Here is a 22,280-nt window from a genome sequence, read left to right as displayed (position 1 = left end):
TTGGCACAAGGCTGGAATCCTTTGTCTCTCTGGGTTCCCACCCCTCCTTCTAATGGAAAAGTACCAGGTTTAAGATGGATTCCAGTATCATGTGACATGTTTACATGTCCTGTGAGACTTCATTACCCACTATACAGGAAGGCTTACAAGTAAACAGAGCCATCTACAACCAATTGTTCTAGTCAGTGGGAGCCATCAAGATTTTAAACCACCATTAATGGCCCACACTTTGCATAATTACAATAGGACCTCAGAGTTATGCTACATATTCCTAGTTTGAGATACAAGAATGATACATTCATACAAATAGGATGACCACACTCAGTAGATTATAAGCTCTGTAATAATACCTTACAAGAGACCTTTTGCATAAAGCATATTCCAGTTACATTCTATTTACACTCATTAGCATATGCCCATAAAACGTATGGAGCGCAACATCACACTCCTGATTTAGGACCAAATCCTGAGCCCACTGGAGTCAACAGAAAGGCTTCAATGGGCTTTGGCTCAGACCCGTCTACATGCATAATATGGGGCAGAATCAGGCCCATGACCCCGCCATGGAGGGTTTAGGATCTGAAGGTTCCATTGAAGCAAAATTCCTAGGTCCTCATCCAGCTCCCACTTCACTTTGACGTTAACAGGACCTACTCCCATAATTAACATTTAGCACGTGCCCAAGGGCTCTGCCGGCTACGCGTGGAGTTCAACAGGAACAGGATCGGGCCCCTAATCACAAAGGACAACACCAAAGAGCCAGTTCCTGTAGCATGACCTCGACCCCAATGCATGTAAGCAGCATTTACTCTCCCTGTATTTCTGGTGCAATACGCAGCTCAGTATATTACTCTCCATACCGCACTGCCCTCTGGCCATGTTAACTGGGCTCTTGGAACCATCACGTTGACATGGCCTGGCTTTTGGTGATCTTAACTGGCCAAAAGCAGCATCGCATTCCTTTGTTTTTCATTTGACGTAAATCAAATCTTCCTCCACCACTGTCTCCACATTACCGCTGGCAGAATTCTACTGTTAATTATTAGAGTGAGGCACTCATTTACTATGGGCATGTTATAAGAACACAGATGAAGAATACCTGGCTCTTACATAGTCCATTCCATCAGCAGATCACAAAGCCCATCACAAAGGAGGTCAGGATCATTGTCCCCATTTTACAGATGGGGAAACTGAGGCACAGAGTGGGGAAGTGACTTGCCCAAGGTTACCCAGCAGGCAACTGGCAAAGCTGGCAACAGAACCCAGGTTCTCCTGACTCCCAGTTCAATGCTCTCTCCGCTATCCAAAATGAAGTTAATGGAAGTCATACGGGGGCTCAGCTTGCAGGCTGGGCGTCTTATCCGGTAGGCTCCTTGGGCATGGGTTACTTTTTATTTTGGGTTCATGCCACTCCCAGCACAATGGGGACCTGACCCTGGGCGAGGCAATCCTGCGAATAACAACCAACAACAATAATGAGCTTGTATTCAAGTAACAGCTGGGAGATCAACGAAGAACCAAGGGGCATACAGCCCTTAACTGTACATTCTTTTGTAAATAAGAGCTAGCAAGGAAAGGGTCTCTGTCTTGGGTTTGTACAGCACCTAGCACAACAGGGGCCCTGACTGGGCCTCCTCGACAGTACCACAATCCAAATGATAAAGAATGTCACCGTTCCAGGCCTAGCTGCTCTGCTGTCCTCTTGCTGAGTGTGTCCCCTCAAGTGTCAGGCCTTTACCTCTCCTGGGGTGAAACACTGCAGTTCTCCAACTCAGAGACCCAGCCCTGGGCTACAGCCCCCCGTGGGTCAGCCGACACGTCTGTCCGAATTCAGCCCATGCAATTCCTCCCTTCAGGAATCAGTCACGAACACAGCGACCAGACGGCCTTCTTAAACCAAAGCATTGTTTATGGTAACAAAAGAAAATGAGAGAAAAAGGATTTTGAAGCAATGGTCTATACCGATCACCTTCCCCTGCCAGTAACCTAGGCAGACCGTGGGCACAGCCTGTCTCCTCAAAACACCCCCTTCCCTCTTGAGAACATGTTCCCTTTTACACCTGCCAGATTGCTTTTGATTTCCTGCGTTCCCGAGCCTTTTCCTGGCTTGGCCTGATCTCTCACCAGCTCTGAAATGTTCACGGAGAAGTGGCTTATCTTGAGCCATTCTTTCCCCTCCTGCTTGTTTTTCCCAACTGTCCCCTATTTAAACTTAACCCATATATTCATCAAGTAGCACCCCGATAGAATCACCATGTAACCAGCTTACCAATGACCGGCTCAACAGGCAGTATGCGTAAGTTATTGCAGAGCAAGTCCAAATCCGTCACAAATAATAATAAAACCACGGCACGACGCATGGGGCATAGATACAGGTGCAGTTTAGGAATCCTAGAACACATCCAGAGTTGGGAAGAGTTCCATCTTTGTGCTAAACTCTGTTCGTTTAATTGTGAAGCCATCTTCCCGATTCCCTCCTTCCCACTGGTTGTCTGTCTTGTCCACCTGTTGCATTCTGACTTTGGCCCCCATCCTGCAATGGGCTGAGCATGGGTTCACCCCCTTTACTTGCACGGTGCCCCAATTGGGGTCTGCATGAGCACGGGCGCCCACCCACATGCCGTGCTGGACTCTAAGCTCCCCTTCTTTGCTAGTGGTATGTACAGGAACACAAATAAAATAAGAACCAACAAAACAACAGCAGCAGGACCTAGAGGCCCCAGATAAATCCAGGGCCCCACTGTGGTGGGTGCTGTACAAACACTCAGGGAAATCCAGTCCCTGCCCCAAGGAGCTTACAATCGTCATAGACCAGACAAAGGGGAGGGAAACAGACATAAAACACTGAAGTGACTTACCCAAGATTACACAGCAGGTCCACTCCTGACTCTGTCCGGTGCTTTATTTGCTAACCAATTTATGTGTCTAAAATCCAGGACCAGGCACTTTGGGGGAAGTTCTTGGAATGGCTCCACTGTGTAGATCTTCTCCAGGTCAGCTTACACCCCCGTGACCCTGTTATGTATGGATGAGGGAGACCCTACCCTAGATGTCTTTGGGCTGGGGACCGTTTCTGGAGGGCCTTGTCCCTACAGTCTGGGAGGAAGCCCTGGCTCCCTGAGCTAGATTCTCCTCTGTCTCGCTGGATTTTTTCCTCTGGTCCCTTTCGTTTTCTCTGAGAGAAAAACAAATTGCAGCTCTGGGATGCCATGAGGGGCAAAGTCCAGGGCTGCCTTTTGCCACTAACCTCTATGCCTATAGATCTAAAAATCATTCACATGAGTTGGTTTATATGCAGCCTGGGAATAAATACAGTAATGCTCTCTCTACCCAGAGCTAGTCAAACCTACATTTCTTTCTCCCATTCCCCTCCCCCCCCCACAGATACACACCAAAAATTACAGTTACACATGGAATTCTCAAAGCTACATTTTGCAAGGTTTCCATTTCAATAAATAATGCAAGGTTAAGTAATAAATAAGTAACTACAGGGGCCGGGGGAGAGCGGCTGGTTGTAAAAGTACAGGGGCTGGTTTGAATCAAGCAATGCTTTTTGACCAGGCTGCAAATCCAGCCATGGTGTAAGGCCAGTCCCTATAGGAGGGTTTGCCCAGGGAGGAATTTGACCCAAGATCTTCATCCCCAGCCTGACCCTGGTGTGTCCAGCCCTGGTGAGTGGCGGGGAGGGCTAGCACTGCGGCTGATGCTAGGTTGTTCCTAGACAGACATCTTTCCCCCTCTCTCTGCTCCAGTGCCCTGCTGTGTGCTGCATCATCATCATCATCGCCCATCCTTCAGCCCTGCCTGGAGCCCGCTGCTCCTCCTCCCTAGCCCAGATGGCCAGTGGGCTGTCCTGCAGCCCAGTGATGGATGCACCAACCCGCCTAGGCGATTGGTCTGCACAGCGGTGACGTCCTGGAGCACCATCACCTCCCCTTCCCCAGCATCATCATCATCATCATCACCCCCCCCTCCCCATCTTCAGCTTCCCGGTCTCCCCCTCCTTCGCAGTCAGCTGAGAGCAAAGCCACGGCGAGGGCGAGAGGATTTTTACAAACCGGAGAGCAGCAGGAAAAGGGGGAGACACCCCCCCCACACACACCCCCGCAAAGGCACCAGGGCAGCATGGCACCCCTTGGGCTCAAGGCTGTGGTTGGAGAAAGTAAGAGGATGCTTCTCGTGTTGATCTGTTTCCCCCTTTGATCTCTCCCCTCCCTGGGCTGTGCGGGGGGAGGCTGGATCTGGGGCGTGGGGGGGGGGAATCTGGGAGATTAGATGAACTCTGTTTGGACGTGGGAGTGTGTGTTGCGGGGGGGGGGCAGGATCTGATGGGGAAATGGACTAGAGTCTTGGTAATCTTTTGCTGGAGAAAATAGAAAGGGGGGGGGATGTGTGGAATTGCAGATGCGCAATCCGGACCCTTGCCGGCAGGATCAACGCCCAGCTGGGGGGTGGGGGGAGGGAAAGGGGGCAGGGGAATCAGAGGAGAGGGAACCGGAGACATACATGGGGAAATGGGGGTGCTACCGTTGTTTGATTGAGGGAGGGGGGCTGTTGGGATTTTTCTGCAGTGCTGGGGGGGGGGGGGGGAGAGGGATCAACTGGCTTTCCCTTTCCATTTCCCCAGGCTCCGGGTCCTCGTGGCTTTGTCCAGCGGGCAGCGGTCGCCTGATGATGCCAATACATAATAAGAGGCATGATGATCCTAATAAACAATCATTAATAAATACATCCCCGCTGATTCCCGAGAGCCTCCGGGCATGGGAGGGGGGAGGAGGAGGTGATCCCTGCCTGGGCCAATAATAAATAGATACAAAATTCCAGGCTCGTTCGCCAAAATCGGCTGCGTTATTTTGCGCAGGCAGAGAAAGCCCTTGTTGCTACACCAGATCCTGCAGTGTCAGGGCAAAGCCGCCTGGACTCCCCCCTCCCACCCCAAAACATCAAATAACACCATGCAAGCAGCGCCCAGCCCTCCCTTCCCTTCCCAGCAGGAGCATTCCCCGGAGGAGGGGGGTGGCTGTTCCAGCTACCCAAAGAAATGGTTCAAATAAAGGCTGAATCTTCTCTTGGCTTTGGGCTAGGGGCTTTGGCAACCAGGGTATTTCTTTGTGCGGTTGCTCTGGGGTGTGTGTGTGTGTGTGTGTGTGTGTGTGTGTGTGGTGGTGGTGGGGGGAACTTAAGCTCTTATGTATGAATCCAAGGTGCTATTTTTGGCTCACAGATGATGATCTTCTCTAGATTTGGGGAGAAAAAAAAAATCTCTTAGATTCTCCCCCCCCCCCCATGATGTTATTTTTAGTATCTAAATAGGGGGTTCTTATTTTTAGCGCTTATGCAGGTGGGGAGTTCCTGTACAGAGTGCCCGTTCCTCATGCCATAATAATTAAACCGAGAAACTTTTATGCCTAAACAACTAATGACAAAAAAATGGTATAAAATGGTGACAACTTCCTCTGAGTACCCTCTGCCATGAATCCTATACATTCTTCGCTCTCTTGAAATTAATTAACCTTGTATTGTTTGTTTAAATGGAAACCAGGCAAAATGTCGCCTTAAAAATTCATTGTTTAATTTTTTTTATTTTTGCTTAGCGGGGGGAATGGGAGAATTTACATGTAGATTCTAATAGCTCTGGATACGGAGAAAGCGCTCCTGGAGCTTTGTGCCTTAAGCAGGCAGGGTCTTATTTAACAATCCTCCACACCACAGCATTGGCTCCAGTCTGCAGATGGTGTGGCTGAAGTGCGGTGGTGTGACTGTTTCATGGGATCATCCCATTAGATTTATGTCCTGCTTTGTTCCAAGAAATCACCTGCCCAGAGAGCTAATAGGCAGCTCTGCACCAGTCTCGCTCTGCTTTCGTTTTCCAAAAACCTACAGCTCATCGGCAGGCTCGGTCAGCGGAAAAAAAAAAAAATCCCTTTGGTTCAGCTGCTGCAAGATAATCCTGGAGGGGGGGTGAGGTGGAATTTAAAATATTGTGCTGCATTTAATTCTCTAGCACTAGATTGTCCTCTTTCACTCTCTAGCGTGTGAAAAGTAGGTTATGAAACCGACGTGATGCACAATGTATCACTGCATTCCTCAACAGCATTCCTTGGAAAAACTAAAGGTCTCAGCCGACCCTCCTTCCTCAGTCAAAACTCCCAAAGGCCACAATCTAAATGTATCTTCTGTACCTTCCATTCCTTGAACAAAGACCAGTAGCTGGAAGCTAAAGATGTTGACTTTTTACATATTTTCTTTCTTTGCTTGAATACAATATTAGCCATCCCATGTCGCACACACTTTCTTGTTCTAACCTCTGTGATGGGCATCTGACTGAAGGCAAAACTCTATGCTTCAAGTTTTTTATAACAAACTGCGCTGTTCTTCCCTTAAAAGAGCTTTTGTAATCTGTAAAAGAACCAGTAGGTGGGTATCCCTCTAATATAAGATTAGTCTGGGTATCTATAAGACTAGCGCTAGATTCTCTCCCTGTGCAGGGAAATGCTGCATAGGATACAGGTCATTTGGACTGTGATCGTCCAGAGAGGTCCATGCACTCTGACCCCTGTTGGCTTCACTGGGGCTTGGGATTCTGCCTACAGAGAGCTCTCATTGTAGGATCAAGGCCTTGGGAGAGTTTGCTCTCCATTTCCTTGGAATTGTCCTGTCTGGGAGGTGGAGCTCATCCCCTGACCATAGGTCCCAGCTCTCTGCGTGGAAGTCCTGTGCCGCCTCCTTGCCTCCTGACCACAATGGTTCCTGTAGGACTTCCTCAGTGGCCCTGCCCACCTTCTCCCATGGGTTCACTGGGCAGTTGCCCACACTGTCCAAGGTAATGCGGATTATGAAGATTATTGTGGGCTGGGATGTCCAGGAGGTTTTTCTGGCGGTGGTGGTGATGATGATGCCATGGAGAACAGTTGTCCAGATCCCGAGCCCACCCACTGATCCTGTGCACAGACGGGGTTTCCTCTCAAGTGGGGAAGGCAACATAGCATCATCCTCCCATGGCTCCTCCTTTTACATGGCCCCACCCTTCAAAGAAAGGCACCAGGCCTGGCTTCCCTCTAGCCCTTGGTGATAACTTTATGGACTTGACTCTGAATTCGCAGCCAACTCGTGTCATGATGATCCCTTTTCTGGGGCCATTCCATCCAGCACATCACCCCCTCCACCCACCCGGGGTTGTGTTTGAGAGCAAACACCGTGCAGCCCATGCAGTTGCAAAATAGTCTCATAATTCCACCCCCAGAAGGGGGAAGAAAAAAAAAATTTCACATTCCTGAATGAAACTTTGCAGGTCTGGCCTCTGCCCCCAGGCATCTTGTAAATTCTGAGTAAAATCTCTCCAGCGTATCTGAGTCCAGTAATGGTTAAACCCTGATTCCCAGCCCCTTCCATCACCATTTTATGAAACTCCTGTCCACCCTTTTTTTTGGGGTGGGGGGGATAAAGTTACCATATTTGCCAGCTGCCCTGTTTGACCCAGGTTTGTCCCTATCTTTTAAAAGCCAACCATGGCGCCCAGTGGAGCTAGCGTGATTATTTTTAAACCACGTTGGCCTTCCAACAAGTAGAGGGGGCTGTGCTAAGCAGGGAGTGGGTCGGGGTGCCAAGCAGATGAATTGGGGAGCATGAGCTTCCTCACTGCTTAGAAGGCTTTGCCCACCTCCTGCCTCATCCCATCCTCTGCCCAGTCCCCTGGACCTCTCAGCCTGCCTCTCACATTGACTTCAATCTCGGCCTTTGTGTCCTAGGTCCTAAGGCTATTTTCTTCCTCCCTTGGCTTGTTGGCAGTCTGCTTCTTTGCACCTCTCTTAGGCCAACTGGGTGGGATTGTCAGCCTGTTCCTCTGCTGGTTTTGTAGAGGTTTCCCACACGGTGCCCCACTGCCTTGCTGAAGTGGTTATGGGTTAACAGTGCAGCTAAAGGAGAGCAGGCTGTAAACGCCATGCCAGCTCCATTGCCCTCAGTGAATGCACACTCCAAGGATTCGCTTTCTCTTCTTTGAATTTAATTTCCTGTTTATTATTATTGTTTCTTTTCAAAGAAATGAACCCTTGTGTCGCACCGGAAATGCAAAGGCAAGGGCTGAAATTTGCAAACAGTTAGGGCATTTAGATCCTTTTAAAATTATTCAGGGGCCTTTGAGAAGTTTACAAACCCTTGCCCTGTAAGTATCAGAAACAAAACCATTGTTACAACAGCCTTTGTTTAAAGAGACACTACAAAGGAATATATTAGACACCTTTATTATTAGAATGAATGGAAGCCGTGTGTGAAGAATCCCCTATGTTGCTTGGGAAATCTCCACCAAGGTACCTGCAACCATGCTGCCCATATGTAGCATCCCCTATTTAAGCTTCCTTGTTAGATGTCCGGCTTTATCACTGTTCATGATTGACAAGTGAAAGCCACAAATATATACAAGAGGTCCAGGGTGCTCACGCTAATGGTGCTGTAGGACGCCGAACTCTCGCATGTTGGGATTGTTAGAAGAATTAACAAACCTTAGCTGCGTATTTGTTTTTTTGGCACGCGCACACACTCTCCTTCTCTCCCGTACATCTACACAATCCGAGAAACTGTTCTTATAGACACACAGATGATCAAGTGCCCAGGCCTGCCAGCCCTGGGAGAGATTTTTAAAAGCGCTCAGCAGCTGGGTACACTGGAACGGAGCCCTCTTGAAAAGCTGGCCTGAATAGTGTCGAATGGGCGGAGGCTTCACGGCCTTGCCCCTTGGGTAGTTATTTAGGCCCCGATGCTCAAGGCTTCTAATGTCCACGGAAATCAGTGGGAGGCAGGTGCCTAAATACCTTTGAGGATCTGGGCCTTATACCTGTGCGAGAGCCTGTGGCCCCTTGCCACCATCATGCATAGAGAATTCTGATTTCTTAGCCTTCATCACCCACTTGCACAGGCTCGTTGACCACCCAAGGTGCAAGGCAGGGGAGAACCAGCCCTTAAAGCATCACAGCTGAGGTGTTACTGAATGCAAAGCTTCTGCATTTGTCTGAGCGTCCCCTCCCCCAATACATTAGATATAACAAAGGAAATTATGGCTGGCGTGACAGCTTCCAACAATGGAACCTGACATTTCTTTCTAATGTATAAGACTTCCCCTCCCAGGGTTCAATTCCCTGCTCTGCTGCAGATGTCCTGTGTGACCTTGGGCAAGTCACTGTGATGGGGTTTGGGGGACAATCCAGGCCAGTGAGGGGTTGTGTCCCCACTTGCCCTGCAATCTTGGGTGCCTCAAATGCTTTGCTACTGTAACACCCTGCCTGGGATATTCATCGTCAGCAACAAGGATGCAGGTCGTACCCTGAGTGTCTTTGTATAACTACAGCCCTGGTCCAGAAACACACTAGCAGCCTGCCAGCAACGCACCACTGTCACACTCTGGCTTGCACAAGCCTTGGTTACAACCGGCAAGATGACCCCAACACACTCCCACGTCCTGGATTTCTGCAATGTGCAGCTCTCTCCTGGATAGTGCAGAGAAATCATAAGGTTCATTTGTTCCTCTAAAAAACACAAAACCCACTAGCTCGCCACATGAACTGAAGTTAAGAGTCGCTTTAATTCCAACACAGCACAAGTGGTTTAGATTAATAGTAAAACAAAATTATTAAATATAGGACATAGGTTAAGTGATGCCAAGTAAAAGGAATGACGTTAGAAAGGATTACAAACAAATAAAAATGATAACACGAATCTAAAACTCTAAAACTTAATCTAACAAGGTACAGGCTTGATGAAAGATGGTTTCTCACCTATATTCAGTTTCCAGAGACTTTAACCCCCCCATTGATTGAAGGACCCATCTTTCTTGGCTTGCAAGAGCTCTGTTCCATTGTATCTGGCTAGTGTTGGATGCCAAAGATGGTTTCTGTCCTTGCTTATATCTTCCAAAGTTCAATGATTTTATGTCAAGAGGCAGGATGACCTCAAGCAGTTTTTTCTCTTCCTGTGAGCTTCCCATCCTCCTGCTGATCTTCTATGTAATGAGAGCTTCCATTGTTTCTGGTCACACCTTGCTTAATTTCATTGGAGACAGACAGACAGCTGCCATCGTGAGGTTAGCTTGACGGGACTGTTTACATGATATGTAAATACATTCTCGTTGTCTTTCAAAGTGCTTTGGAAATAACTCTCAGTGGGGGAAAACATGTTCCTTTGTCTAAGGCAGATCCGTTTACCAACTCGCCTGGGTTAAACACACTTGAGTCATCATTCTAGCACATATCCATAACTCTCAATACCCATTGCTTACGTACATCGAACAAGAATATTAATGATCAGGGAGTGATTTCCAATGATACCTCACAAGGTGTGTTTTGTACAAAGATTACTACAATAGCGTGTAGGGTGTGAATCAGAGGGGCTTAGTGTTACAGTCACTAGTCTCTCTCTGCCTCAGTTCCCCATCTGTACAATGGGGATAACAGCACTGCCCTGCCTGGCAGGGGTGTAGTGAGGATAAATACAGTAGTGACGATGGGGTGTTCAGATACTACAATAATGGGGAGCCACCTCTCAGATAGCTGTATCTGAAAAGTGGGAGCTGTATCACATCACAAGATATGCATGTTACACGGGATATAAAGAACCAGTGACCGTGTGGGTAAGACCTGAGGCTGAAGGCCAAGTACCTTCAGCCAGCTGAGAACAGGTATCCCTTGTTGCTGCTCATCTTGAAGTGTGTTACTGCTCTTCTGAAGTGTGTTGCTACACATTTGCCTAGTGAGTCTTTCGCATTGGTTAACAGCCAGTGTTGGGTAGCTAAACTGGGAGTACCCTCCCAGTCATATTCTTCATCAGCCAATCAGGTTGCTCTTATGTTACCAGTTCTATGAAATATGCACATTGGTTTACAATTCCCATTGGCAATGTATTTACATGCCATTAATTTCCGTATGGGCTTCAGGCTATTTCTGTAGCATGATCACATGAGTAGCACATCTGTAGATGTAAAATTCGACATATTGAAGCAAATTCTGCCTTTGGTTACACCCATGCTCTGCCCTACACTGGGAACTTGCATTAGCATATCTATGTCTCAGGGGTGTGAAAAATCCACACCCTTGTGAGATGTGTTAAGCCAACCTAACTCCTGGTATAGACAGAAGAATTATTCAATCCCCTTAGGTACTGCTTCTCAGGGCCACCCAGAGGATTCAGGGGGCCTGGGACAAACAATTTTGGGGGCCCCTTCCATAAAAAAAAGTTGCAATACTATAGAATACTATATTCTTGTGGGGGCCTTTACGGGGCCCGGGGCAAATTGCCCCACTTGCCTCCCCCTCTGGGCAGCCCTGCTGCTTCTCAGGGAAATGGATTAACTACGCCAACTGGAGGACCCTTCCCATCAGTGTAGGCAGTGTCTACACTGAAGTGCTACTCCTGTGTGAGGTCTTTAGCCCACTTTTCTTACAGTTCCACTATTGCACCATCAATGTCAACTGGTGATTTGCCATTGATGCTAATGGCGGGAGGATCAGACCCTATGTCAAGCAAACTGTACTCGTTTGAAAGGCTCCATAAAAGATTGCTCTGCATTGCTCTGTTATAAAGAAAATACATTGCCTCCTGGGGTGACAAACAAGTTTTATTTCTTATAGGCCACCTCATTGCTAACTTTTAAATTATCCGGTCAGTCACTTTAGTGCCATGCAAATCACCCAGAGAGGCAAATTAATTCAGAAAGCGTGACGGATTGGAAGATACATGCAAGATATCTAATGAGCTGGCTGTAGCCCTATGATTTGTCCCCCAATCACTTATTTAAGACCTTATCTCTCAAGAGTGGTGAAGACCATCAATAAAAAGGGTAATCAATAATAGAGGAGAAATACTCACCCGTAGCCATTTGGATTAGCATTATTTTTCTATAAGTTACAGAAGTGAAATTGTAGCAGTTTGCTTTTTTCCCCTCATTTTTAGTAAAAATAGAGAAATTTAAGAGACCTAAAGTGGTGAGGCCATACAAGCATGCATATGATGATAACATCCAGTGTCATGGGATGAAATGGACGACAAAATCATTTTTTTCCATGACCATAGTTAGATCTGACTGTCACAGGCTCACCTGAGGCATCCTGTAGAACAAGCTCACCTTAATTTTGCAGAAAATAAATTAACACTTACCTCAAGATGGCCACTTGGGCATTAAAGTGCTTATTAACAGTCCTTCTCTGGGCCAACCAAAAGGCACCTGACCAAGGTGTCTTGTATTAAGATAGGGAGAGCCTCCCTGGCCTGCCTCATGTAGAACTGCTTTAGATAGTAGCAGCCAATTCTTTTTATCTGGCCTGCTGGCCTCTCATTGGCCTGTGAGTACTCCAGGCCCTCTAGCCACTGAAGGACCAAGTCTCACTGGTTCCACCAGCAGCTGACCCTGGGAGGCCTTTCTAGGCAACTCCTGGAGGTCTGAATTTGTTGCTTTTCTCTTCCAAAAGGACAGCTTCTTAGGGTGCCAAGGCAGCAGGACCTCCAGTAGAGGGCAGGAAATGGCTGGTACACCCTGTCCCACAGATCTGCATAATATTAAAGATAATAGGCTTGATTCTTCTCTTGGTTACAATGGTGTAAATGCAGAGTAGTTCCATTCAAGTCATTAACAGACACATACGTGGGCAGCACCCTGCTAGGCACCCAGACAGGAAGTTCATCAGCACATCTTGTTTTGCCGCTTCCCAGCCCTGCGGGAGAGCCGCGTAGCCCCGTTTCAGAAAAGCACAGCCAGTCCCCAGGCTGGGTCCCAGGACGCACTAGTCAGTGGGGAGGGAGTGGTTGTGGCTGCTGAAAGGGTTAACTGAATAACAATCATAGAACGTTGTCCCCGGTGAGATGACTCCTCCCAGGTGAGGGGTCCGCAGGAAGGGTCCAAGGCACCTGCCCCCCCCTGCCTTTTCAGACCCTACAATTCTTCATTATTTGTATTGTGGTAGTGCCTAGGGGTGCCACTCATGTATCCAGGTCCCATTGGGCTCTAGTATCCTTGGACTAGAGGGAAGCCAAGCCTGGCTGTAACTCGCCTGGCGCTACTAGAGTTTTTGGAGCTTGTATCTGCGGTGGCTGCTCACAGGCCTTGCAGGAGTGCTGTTAGCTGAGCAATCCCCACCTTCCACCAGTTGTTCTGTGATCTGTCCTGATCTGTTGGGGGAGGGATAGCTCAGTGGTTTGAGCATTGGCCTGCTAAAGCCAGGGTTGTGAGTTCAATCCTTGAGAGGGCCATTTAGAGATCTGAGGTAAAAAAATAGTTGGGGATTGGCCCTGCTTTGAGCAGGGGGTTGGACTAGATGACCTCCTGAGGTCCTTTCCAACCCTGTGATATTCTGTTATTCTACCCTGGAGAGCCTTGCCCATATGCTACCCTGAGGCCAGATGCACAGCACACCCACCCTAAGCCTGGCACATCTCACCCATGCATTTATTGCGCCCACACACCCTGCTTCAGCCCCGTCGCACCTAGTGGGCACACCAAACTGGACAAGGGTTGCCAGAATTTCAAAATGAGGCAGGGTCTCGAGGGCCCAGATGGGTGCAGTGTTTCCAGGACAAGGCTTTCTAGCATCTGTGGCGCCACTGTCTTTGTCAGGGTTGTTCTCCCTGAACCGGTGGCAGGCTGCTTCATAGCGTGACGTCTCTCTCCTTTCTCCCCAAGGTCAGGGGCTGCTTCTCCAGCTCGCTTTCTGAGGCGATGTCTTTGCTCCTTTCTGTTCCTTTGCGATTTCTGTGGTTTGGGCCCTGGAGCGGGACATGTCTCTCATCCATACACTGGCCCAGGGGGCACAGTCACCTGCGTTGACATGTCCCACCCGCTCCCCGCCTCGCAGACATGCGGTGCGGGACACGGGGCACTCCTGGAATTCTGCAACGCAGGCCTGCCCCGCGAATCCGGCTGGTCCCTCCCAGTAACTCCGCTCTCTGATTCTTCTCCCTTCCCCTTCACACGGGATTCTCCTGCAACCCGTTGCCATTAGCTCCCCCGGGTGTGCCTCAGCTGCAGTCAGTGCAAGGGATGTGATCTAGTGCTATGGATTTCTTGGGTTTGCTGCAGGGTATCTGGGTACTGCAGTACTGAGGTATTGTAGTATTGGAGGTGCTGGGGTATTGTAGTACTGGGGGCCTTGGGGTACTGCAGTACTTGGGGAGGCCTAGAGTATTGGGGGCTTGGGGTACTCGGACATCCAGGGCTCCTTTGGGGATAAAAATGCTCACTCCAAGAACTGCAGTCTCCTGCCCATGCAGCCCACACGCACGCGGGCAGCCCTCTGCTTGCTGCGCTTTGGCCTGCATCAATGTATTCCTCCTTCCCAGGCCAGGATTATCCAGCCTTCAGGTGGCCGTCAGGCTGACCAAGGCTGTGTTTGAGGGCTGGGGGTCTCTGAGAGGATCAGCCCCTGTACCGGTTGGCTGGCTTGTTCTGTGAAGAATTGAGTGATCTTCAGAGGGGTGGGGGCAGCCTCCTTGCAGGCTGAGTGCGCCCCACCTCTGCCACTCATCACCCCTCTCCTGCTCCCACTACGGTGCACCGAGCGCGGAGGTGGTATCGCTGTAATTAACCCAAATCACACGGCACAGCCTGCCTCCCTGGGCAGAGGCGTCTTTGTCAAATGAAGCCAGACACTTGCATTACGGCCCCCTCTGTTCCCCACCCTACATCTCCCCAACGTCTGACTTGCGCTGGCTGCAGGCCTTTCCCAACAGCTGCCTTGAGATGTGGAGGTCCTGAAAGATGAGGGCCATAATGCCATTCCATACGGCCACACCGGATATGGCAGATCAAAGCAGTCTGCTTGTCCCTCCAATCTGGTATCCTGCCTGTCAGTCACTAGGCTTCAAGCTGTGGTCAGGACTTGCTCGCTAAGTGCCAGAAAGACAGAAACAACCCCCCGTGTTTAAATGCACATGTCAAGAGCATTGGTTATGTTGGACACCAGGATTGCTAGGGAGACTGAAGCACTTGAGGACCGGCCTTCTGCCTCTAAGGTGCCAGAGACATGGGTAATTGAAACAAATCTCATGCTTCAGGGTATAGGTTGTGGGGTCAGGAAGGATTTCCAGCCTCCTCTCTACCGAAGATTCCACAATTGCCCTGAAGAATGCCGATGGAGTCTTTGCCTTCCTCTGAAGCAGGCCGTGGGCTTCAGAAATCCTCTGCTCGTATTGGCTGGCACCAGAGGCCATCGTAAATCTCAGTGGGCTGATCTGGTGCAGCAGGGGCAGGGCTAGCTCTGCCCCACCAAGTACAAGGAGTAACTAAATCTGAACAAAATCGCCTCAGCCCAAACCTGGGAGCTGCTTTCAGCCGTTTGTGTAACAGGCTAGCTCTGCTTGGGCAAGTCACGGCACCTCCGTGCCTCAGTTTCCCTACCTGTACAATGGGGATAATGACACTGAACTCCTTGGTAACGTGCTTTGAGATCTGTGGCTGGAAAGCGTTCTAGACGAGCTGGGCATTACTCTGATTGTTATTATTCTAGATGCAGGGTGTGAGCCTGGCAGCGGCTCTGGTGCCTTGGCCTGCGTTCTATCCGGGGCAGTGCAGCAGCCAGGGGAGTGCACCGAACCGCCCGCAGCCCTACCAGAGCTCAGAGGGGCACTTTTAACAGCTCCCTCAAGTAAGGAGCTGGTGGACAGCGAAGGCAGTTTAAGGGGCCTGCTCTAAACCTCTGACCTAGAGCTCTCACTGGGCAGCGGATGCAGCACTGAATCTGACGGAACTGTGGGTAGACACCACTCGGATGGCTCGTGGCCGATCTGATGGAACTGCGGGTAGACACCACTCGGATGGCTCGTGGCCGATCTTCGGAGCCCAGGGTCAAACAGACTGCAGCTTGCTGCAGAGCTGGGGGTGCTGGAGAAGGAAACTGCCTGCAGGGTACCAAGGCTGGCAGTTGACCTGTCAGAGACAGCCGCCCATCCACAGCCTGCAGGGCCTGGGGCAGGTTGGCAGTGGGGATCTGCGTGGCTGCACTCGGTGCACTGAGAGGACTCTGCCAGGGCTGCAAAGCCAGAATCCCTCCCCCGGCCAGCTTGTTCTCTCCAAACCTGTGCGTTCGGGGGGCTGCTCTTGCCGACCCCAGAGCTCCACTGGCAAAAGGAGGCTCACAAAGGATCAAAATGGCTCCTGCCGGGCAGCGCTGGGCCAGAGGATAAGGCGTGCCAGCGATCCCCCTCTCCAGCACCCTCCCGCTAGCCAGCTCCGAACACGGCGATGCACCTTGCAAGGAGCAGGGCGGGCTGCTGACGAACAAGTCCCAGCAATACCCCAGGAGCAGCCAGGGGCGTCGCAGCCTTGGCATCCTCAGATCTGGGCACCATCGCTGTGGGCATGTGGGAGCCAGAGGCCCTTGCACACAGCACCTGCCAGCGACTCCGCTGCTGGCACTGCATTCTCCGCTCTGCTGGCTCTCTTGTGTGTCTCCCCGGTTCCCGTTCTGGCCTGTTTCCTCAGGCACCTGCCGTGGGAGCCCCCGGGAAGGGGCAGGGGGAGTTGCTGCAGTCGGAGGAGAAAGGGGCTGCAGGCAGGCAGGGGTTGTGGTGGGTACGCAGAAATAGGCCTGGCTGTAGGTGAGGTGGGTGGGGCCCTGTCCTTTGCCCAGGGTTCCACAGAGCCTGAATCACTGCTAAGACAGTCTTGTGCCATCTCAGATCCCTTCCCTCCCGGCAGTGCCAGCCTCTCAGTCCTGGTGTGATCTGCCAGCCCACCCTGTGAGAAGGTGTCCCGCAGTGGTGTGAGGGAGAGGGGATCTCTTGGAGAGGAAAGATGCTGTGGACTCTGTCTGCAGGATGGGCGAGGCCTCTGCCCACACAACTAGAGCCCAGCCATCAGCCAGACACCTGCTCCGGGAGCCACTGCAATGCCAGGGAAAAATACTGCAGCCCCGTGCTACAGCAGCAGCTCTGTGGGTCTGGCTCCTCCCAGGGAGAGCAGAGCTTTAGCTGAAGGCTAGCCCTTTGAAGAACAGCATCATCCTCTCGCCCCTGGCAATATTAGGGCCAGCGATCCGGTCCAGGAGTAGTGAATTTGGGTTCAGACTGGCCAAGCTGCTCGGCACCCAGGGAAGAGAGGGAGGGGGGGAGGAGATGAGATGTCCCCTTTTAGATCCACGCCCTCTGCTTCCTCTCACACGCACAGAGACTGGAGCCAAGCCCCCAGGCTGATTTCCAGCTTCCTGTCCAGACATATCCATCCTTTGTGCTCACCAGCCACCTGCTGCAGGCACAATGCTACCTGCGCAGAGAGAGATGGGGGTGGGAAAGGATGACTCAGCTTGATGCCCGGAGGGGGCGTTATTGTTTTTGGACCAGAGGGAGATGGCGTATGTGACGGGGGAGACATTTCTCCCCTGGCAGTTTGTGTAAGACTGGATTCATCTGGAACCCAGTGGAGAATGAAATCCCCTTTGCCCCCAGGTACAGGTATTCAGATGGCTAATGCTTAGTGGGATGTTCACAAGTGCGCAGTGCTTATCTAGGCAGCTATAGACCTTTAAAAGTCTGGCCCGAAGGGACTTGGTCAAGGTCACACAGAGAGTCTGTGGCAGAACAGGAACTTGAACCTGGCTCTCCCAAACCTAGGCTAGTACCCTAACCCCAGGACCATCCTAACTCTCTGTAGACCCAGCAAAGATCTTAATAAAAGACGGTTGCAAATATATATATTTGAACTGATTAGTCTGATCTGGCATGTGGGTTCTGGGGCTTCTTCAGACAGGATGTGGCCGTATCCCGTGCAGAAGCCACGGAGCGATAGTTAATTCACCTCCTTGGAGACCCCGAATCATGGCCTCCTAAGCATCCGTTTGCTTAGAAATCTGGAAAACCTCAGTGTCTCTCTCTGCCTTCGCCTCAGCCATTCTGCTTGCTGGAGATGCAAACAGCAAATGGGATCACCTGGAAACTATCCTTTCCTCACAGGTCAGGTGCAGGAGAAAGTTTGTGGTCTTAGCTTCAGCACACCTGTCCCAGTGGCCAAGCCCCAGGGGTTTCTCCTAGACAGCAACTCCCCTGCTTCTAGAGTGGGCATGGTTCCCAGCTCTGCCCAAAGCCAGGGTAAAGTTCACAGCTGTTACCGTCCCTCGACTGGGGCAGCCCCCAGCCCCACGACTGGGCTGGCTGGAAAATCTCTGCAGCGAAGACAGATGCCTGAGATGGATTCTCTGGGCTGAGCTCCGTGGTTCTGGTTCGCAGGGGTTTCTGTGAACCTTTTCTCCACATTCGGGGGCGGAGGTTGCATCCTCTTGAATCTTGGGTGTGACTGAGATGGAAAATTCCAGGAGGGACCCAGCTGAGAAGGCGGAGACTCCTCTGCTGTGGGCTGAAACAGGGAGAAATCTCCAGCATGGGGTGAGTGCTGATGAACTCTGCTGAACGGAGAGCCCTGGAGACCAGAGAGTGCTCTGCTTCTCCACAGGAAAAGATACAGCACGGGTAACACACTGGCTAAGTGTCATGACCCCTCGCTGATGACGGGTCCATGTGGAGAATGGCCAGCTACTGCTACCAGCTGATGGAGCTACTCCTTGGGCTCAAGTGGCAGGAGCCTGGACTGTGATACTGAAGGTCTGGGGTTTTATCCCCTATGGAAGAGCATACTCACGGCTGGTGCCCCTCCTGCCCCTCCATAGCAGCTTCTCTTTCCATTCTCGCGCCCCCTGCGGATGGTCGCTGCCATCCCACAGTAGCCTGCCTCTTCTAGGGACTCAGCCCTCCAGCCAGGCTGTGATTTAGCTCCACCCCTTCCAAGGTCACAAAGTCCAACACATAAGGAGTCCAATGTCCCTACTGCTGGTCTTTGGCCCCAACTTTGGGCCCCATGGTCATTTCACCCCTTTGCTCAGAGCTTTCAGTGGTCCTTCTCCCCCTCACCGGACCATGGCTGGTAGGGGAACCCAGGCCCTCCCACTACACTAGGTCTCAGTCCAGCAGCCACAGTCTATAGAGTTCCTTGCCGACGCCTCCCTGGACCTCTTCCTACCACAGCCTGACAGCAGGCCTCACCCACAGCTTTTCTAGTTCACCCTTCTCTCAGGGCCAGGGCTCTTCCCCGGAATCTCCCAGTAAATCCCAAGGCAAAGGTACAAACTCTACCCAACTTCTGCCTTCCTCAGGCTTGACCTTTCATCCTGCTTACATTTCCCTTGCTGTCCTCCACTGAACACCTCCCACGGCTCTCTCCCTGGAAGTCCAGGTCTTGGCCTTTTATCAGGGCTCTCCCCAAGCCTTCTGCCAGACTTCTGTATACAGGAGCAGATCTCAGGGCCAACTCTCCCCTGGACGTCCTCCTTCACCCTCCCAGTTTCTCCACTCTCTAGTCAGGGAGCTCGCTGTAGTCCCCTTTTGCTTTGTACCAACCACCCAGCTCCTCCCCAGCTGGGTTTAGCCTTAATTGGGCCTGGCTCAGCCCCCAAGTGCAGCCAGGTGAGCTAATTGGCCTTGCTTACTCCCATTAACTCTTTCAGGGGGATTGTCATAGGTGCACATCAAAAGGGTGAGGTGGTTATTCAGCCACCTGGCCCAGGCAGCCCTGGGCCTCCTTGCTTAGGCTGTCTACTAGGGCCACATTTTCGGTGATGTGGATACTTGTCCACTAGAAACTGCATGGGGAACACGAATTTTTTACATGTAAGCCAATGGGCAGTCACTGGATGGGGGTAACTTTCAGTCACTGCAAAGCTGGGCTGGATTTGGACCTGTGGCCCAGGAGAATCTCTGGAGATGTCTTAACAAATTGTTAGCAGATATAAATTTGGCAGAAATACGTCTCTGGGCTGGCCAGGTCTCATGATCCAGGTGCTTGGTTTGGAAGGACCCTGTCTCACTAGTTGGACATGACCCCTAAAAGATGGTGTGATGCTTACACAAATTCCCCCTAGCCTCTACACCAGGGGCGGGCAAACTTTTTGGCCTGAGGGCCGAATCGGGTTTTGGAAATTGTATGGCGGGCCGGTTAGAGGAGGGGGTCGTGGCCCATCCCCCCCATCTGCCCCCTTCTCCGCCCCGGACTCCTGCCCCATCCAACCCCTCCTGTTCCCTGATGCCCCCCCGGGACCCCTGCCCCATCCACCACCACCACCCATTCTCTGTCCCCTGACTGCCCCCGGAACCCCTGCCCCTGACTGCCCCCCGCTGCCCCATCCAACCCCCCCTCCCTGACTGCCCCCCCAGGACCCCTGCCCCCATTCAACCCCCCTGTTCCTTGCCCTCTGACCACCCTGCCCCCTGACCACCACTCCGAACTCCCCTGCCCTCTATCCAACCCCCCCTTCTCCCTGTCCCCGACTGCCTCCGGAACCTCTGCTCCTGACCCCCTCCCGCCGCCCCGTCCAACTCCTCCTCTCATTCCTGACTGCCCCCCCCCCCCCCCGGACCCCTGGCCTATTCAACTCCCTATTCCCCCCCCCGACCACCCCCCCCAAACTCCCCTGCCCTCTATCCAACCCCCCTGCTCCCTGTCCCCTTACCGTGCTGCCTGGAGCACCGGTGGCTGGTGGCGCTATAGCTGCGCCACCACCGCCACCGCGCAGCACGGAGACCGGGTCAGGCCGGGCTCTGCAGCTGCGCTGCCCCAGGAGCTCGCAGCCCCAGAGCCCAGAGCATTGCGCCGGCGGCAGAGCGAGCTGAGGCTGCTGCGGAGGGGGAACAGCAGGGGAGGGGCTGGGGGTAGCCTCCCAGGCCAGGAGCTCAGGGGCTGGGCAGGAGGGTTCCGCGGACCGGATGTGGCCCGCGGGCCATAGTTTGCCCACCTCTGCTCTACACCCTCACAAAAAGGCCAGGTGGCCTGGGGTATAGAGTTCCCATGACTTACGGTATCAATGGTTTCCCAGGCCAGACCACAAGCAGAAAAAGCTTCTAAAGAAACAAGCAGATAGTGAATGCACCCGGCCTACATTTAAATCCATTAATTACGGGAAGCCAATTTTTACTGCAGGCCTTCTATCAGCAGAGGAAAATTCCACAGAGAGTCTGTAGGCTTTATTTCATGGTGGATAATACACCGCCATGGGGACCTGGATTGAAACTGAACATCTCTCATAAGTACAATACATTTGACTGTCTCCCTGTAGTAATTAGTGGACATCTATCTATCTTGGACGCCCATGGGCAAGGCTATTATCCCCATTGTACAGATGGGGAACTGAGGCACGGAGAGGCTAAGAAACAAACGGAAGGTGACACAGGATGTCTGTGGCAGAGCAGCGAATTGTACCCACCTCTCCCAAGTCCCTGGCTAGCACCCTAGCCACTAGATCATGCTGCTCATCTCTTCTCCAGAATGGCATGAATCTACATAACTCTGTTCAGGGGTAAGCCCAATGCTGGAATAGCTGGGGATGGAAAGGAATCCGGGCTGCTGATGCAATGACAGAGCTGGGTGTGGGGATCCATTCTGGGGGGAGCAGGATATGCCGCAAGACAAGACTCAGGTACATGGGCAGGTGTCTGTGTGACTTGAACAGTTTATAACCATGCTGTGTCTAGCACTACCCAAAGCACTGAGTTCCTTGCTTTCAAAAGTGCTAACAGCCACCAAACTTATTGTTTTAGAGGTCCTGTCAAATAGACTATTGCAGCCTGCAGCACTGGTATCTTGGCAGCAGTAGAGACAGCACTTCCTGTTGCTTTATTGCTGTGAATGCATATAAAACATGATCATAATTCATTAAAAACAGGCTTTATTTGCCATACCATTTCATCCCAGCAGCGTTTTGCAGCATGCATACTACAGCTGGGGAGTTGTGGAATATTTTTACAGATGTCTTTGAGTCTAGCCTTCCACTTATAAATAAATGGAGATATCCTATCTCCTAGAGCTGGAAAGTACCTTCAAAGGTCATTGAGTCCAGCCCCCTGCCTTCACAAGGAGAACTGAGTACTGATTTTGCCCCAGATCCCTAAGTGGCCACCTCAAGGATTGAACTCACAACCCTGGATTTAGCAGGCCCATGCTCAACCCACTGAGCTATCCCTCCTCCCCTATAGCACCTGAAAGCCAAAGCACCTCAAAAGCATGTGTGATCTATTGGGGCCATTACCTAAAACCAAGCAGCTGTTTAGCAGGTCAACGTAACGTTGCAGGGCACAAAGTGATACCTGCAATCGGATGGGGAGGTTAGGGTTTATTGAAGTGAGTGCCAAAGCTCCCATAGATTTCAGTGGTGCAGGGAGGTAGAAGCTATCAGAGCTTGGAGAGAGTCTTCTCATTCTTGGCCTGTTTTCTGTCTTGTGAAATAAGGCACCTCCAGTAGCAAAGTACCCCCCCCCCCCCCCCC

At 51.4% G+C, this 22,280-nt stretch overlaps 1 protein-coding gene across 2 annotated transcripts in view; it reads left to right on the top strand.

Annotated features, from left to right (window-relative positions):
* The first annotated feature begins 3,986 nt into the window (after positions 1-3,986).
* STXBP1 (syntaxin binding protein 1) overlaps positions 3,987-22,280 on the top strand; it is a 63,829-nt gene continuing 45,535 nt past the window's right edge. For both annotated transcript variants that reach the window (XM_054007564.1, XM_054007563.1), the window contains exon 1: positions 3,987-4,162. In XM_054007564.1, the coding sequence (XP_053863539.1) occupies positions 4,126-4,162 (37 nt within the window). In that variant the 5' untranslated portion in view covers positions 3,987-4,125. The remainder of the gene's footprint in view (positions 4,163-22,280) is intronic.

Source organism: Malaclemys terrapin, chromosome 17 (genome assembly GCF_027887155.1).
Source record: "Malaclemys terrapin pileata isolate rMalTer1 chromosome 17, rMalTer1.hap1, whole genome shotgun sequence".
Classification (NCBI taxonomy): domain Eukaryota; kingdom Metazoa; phylum Chordata; order Testudines; family Emydidae; genus Malaclemys; species Malaclemys terrapin.
This window is presented reverse-complemented; position numbering and strand designations above follow the sequence as displayed.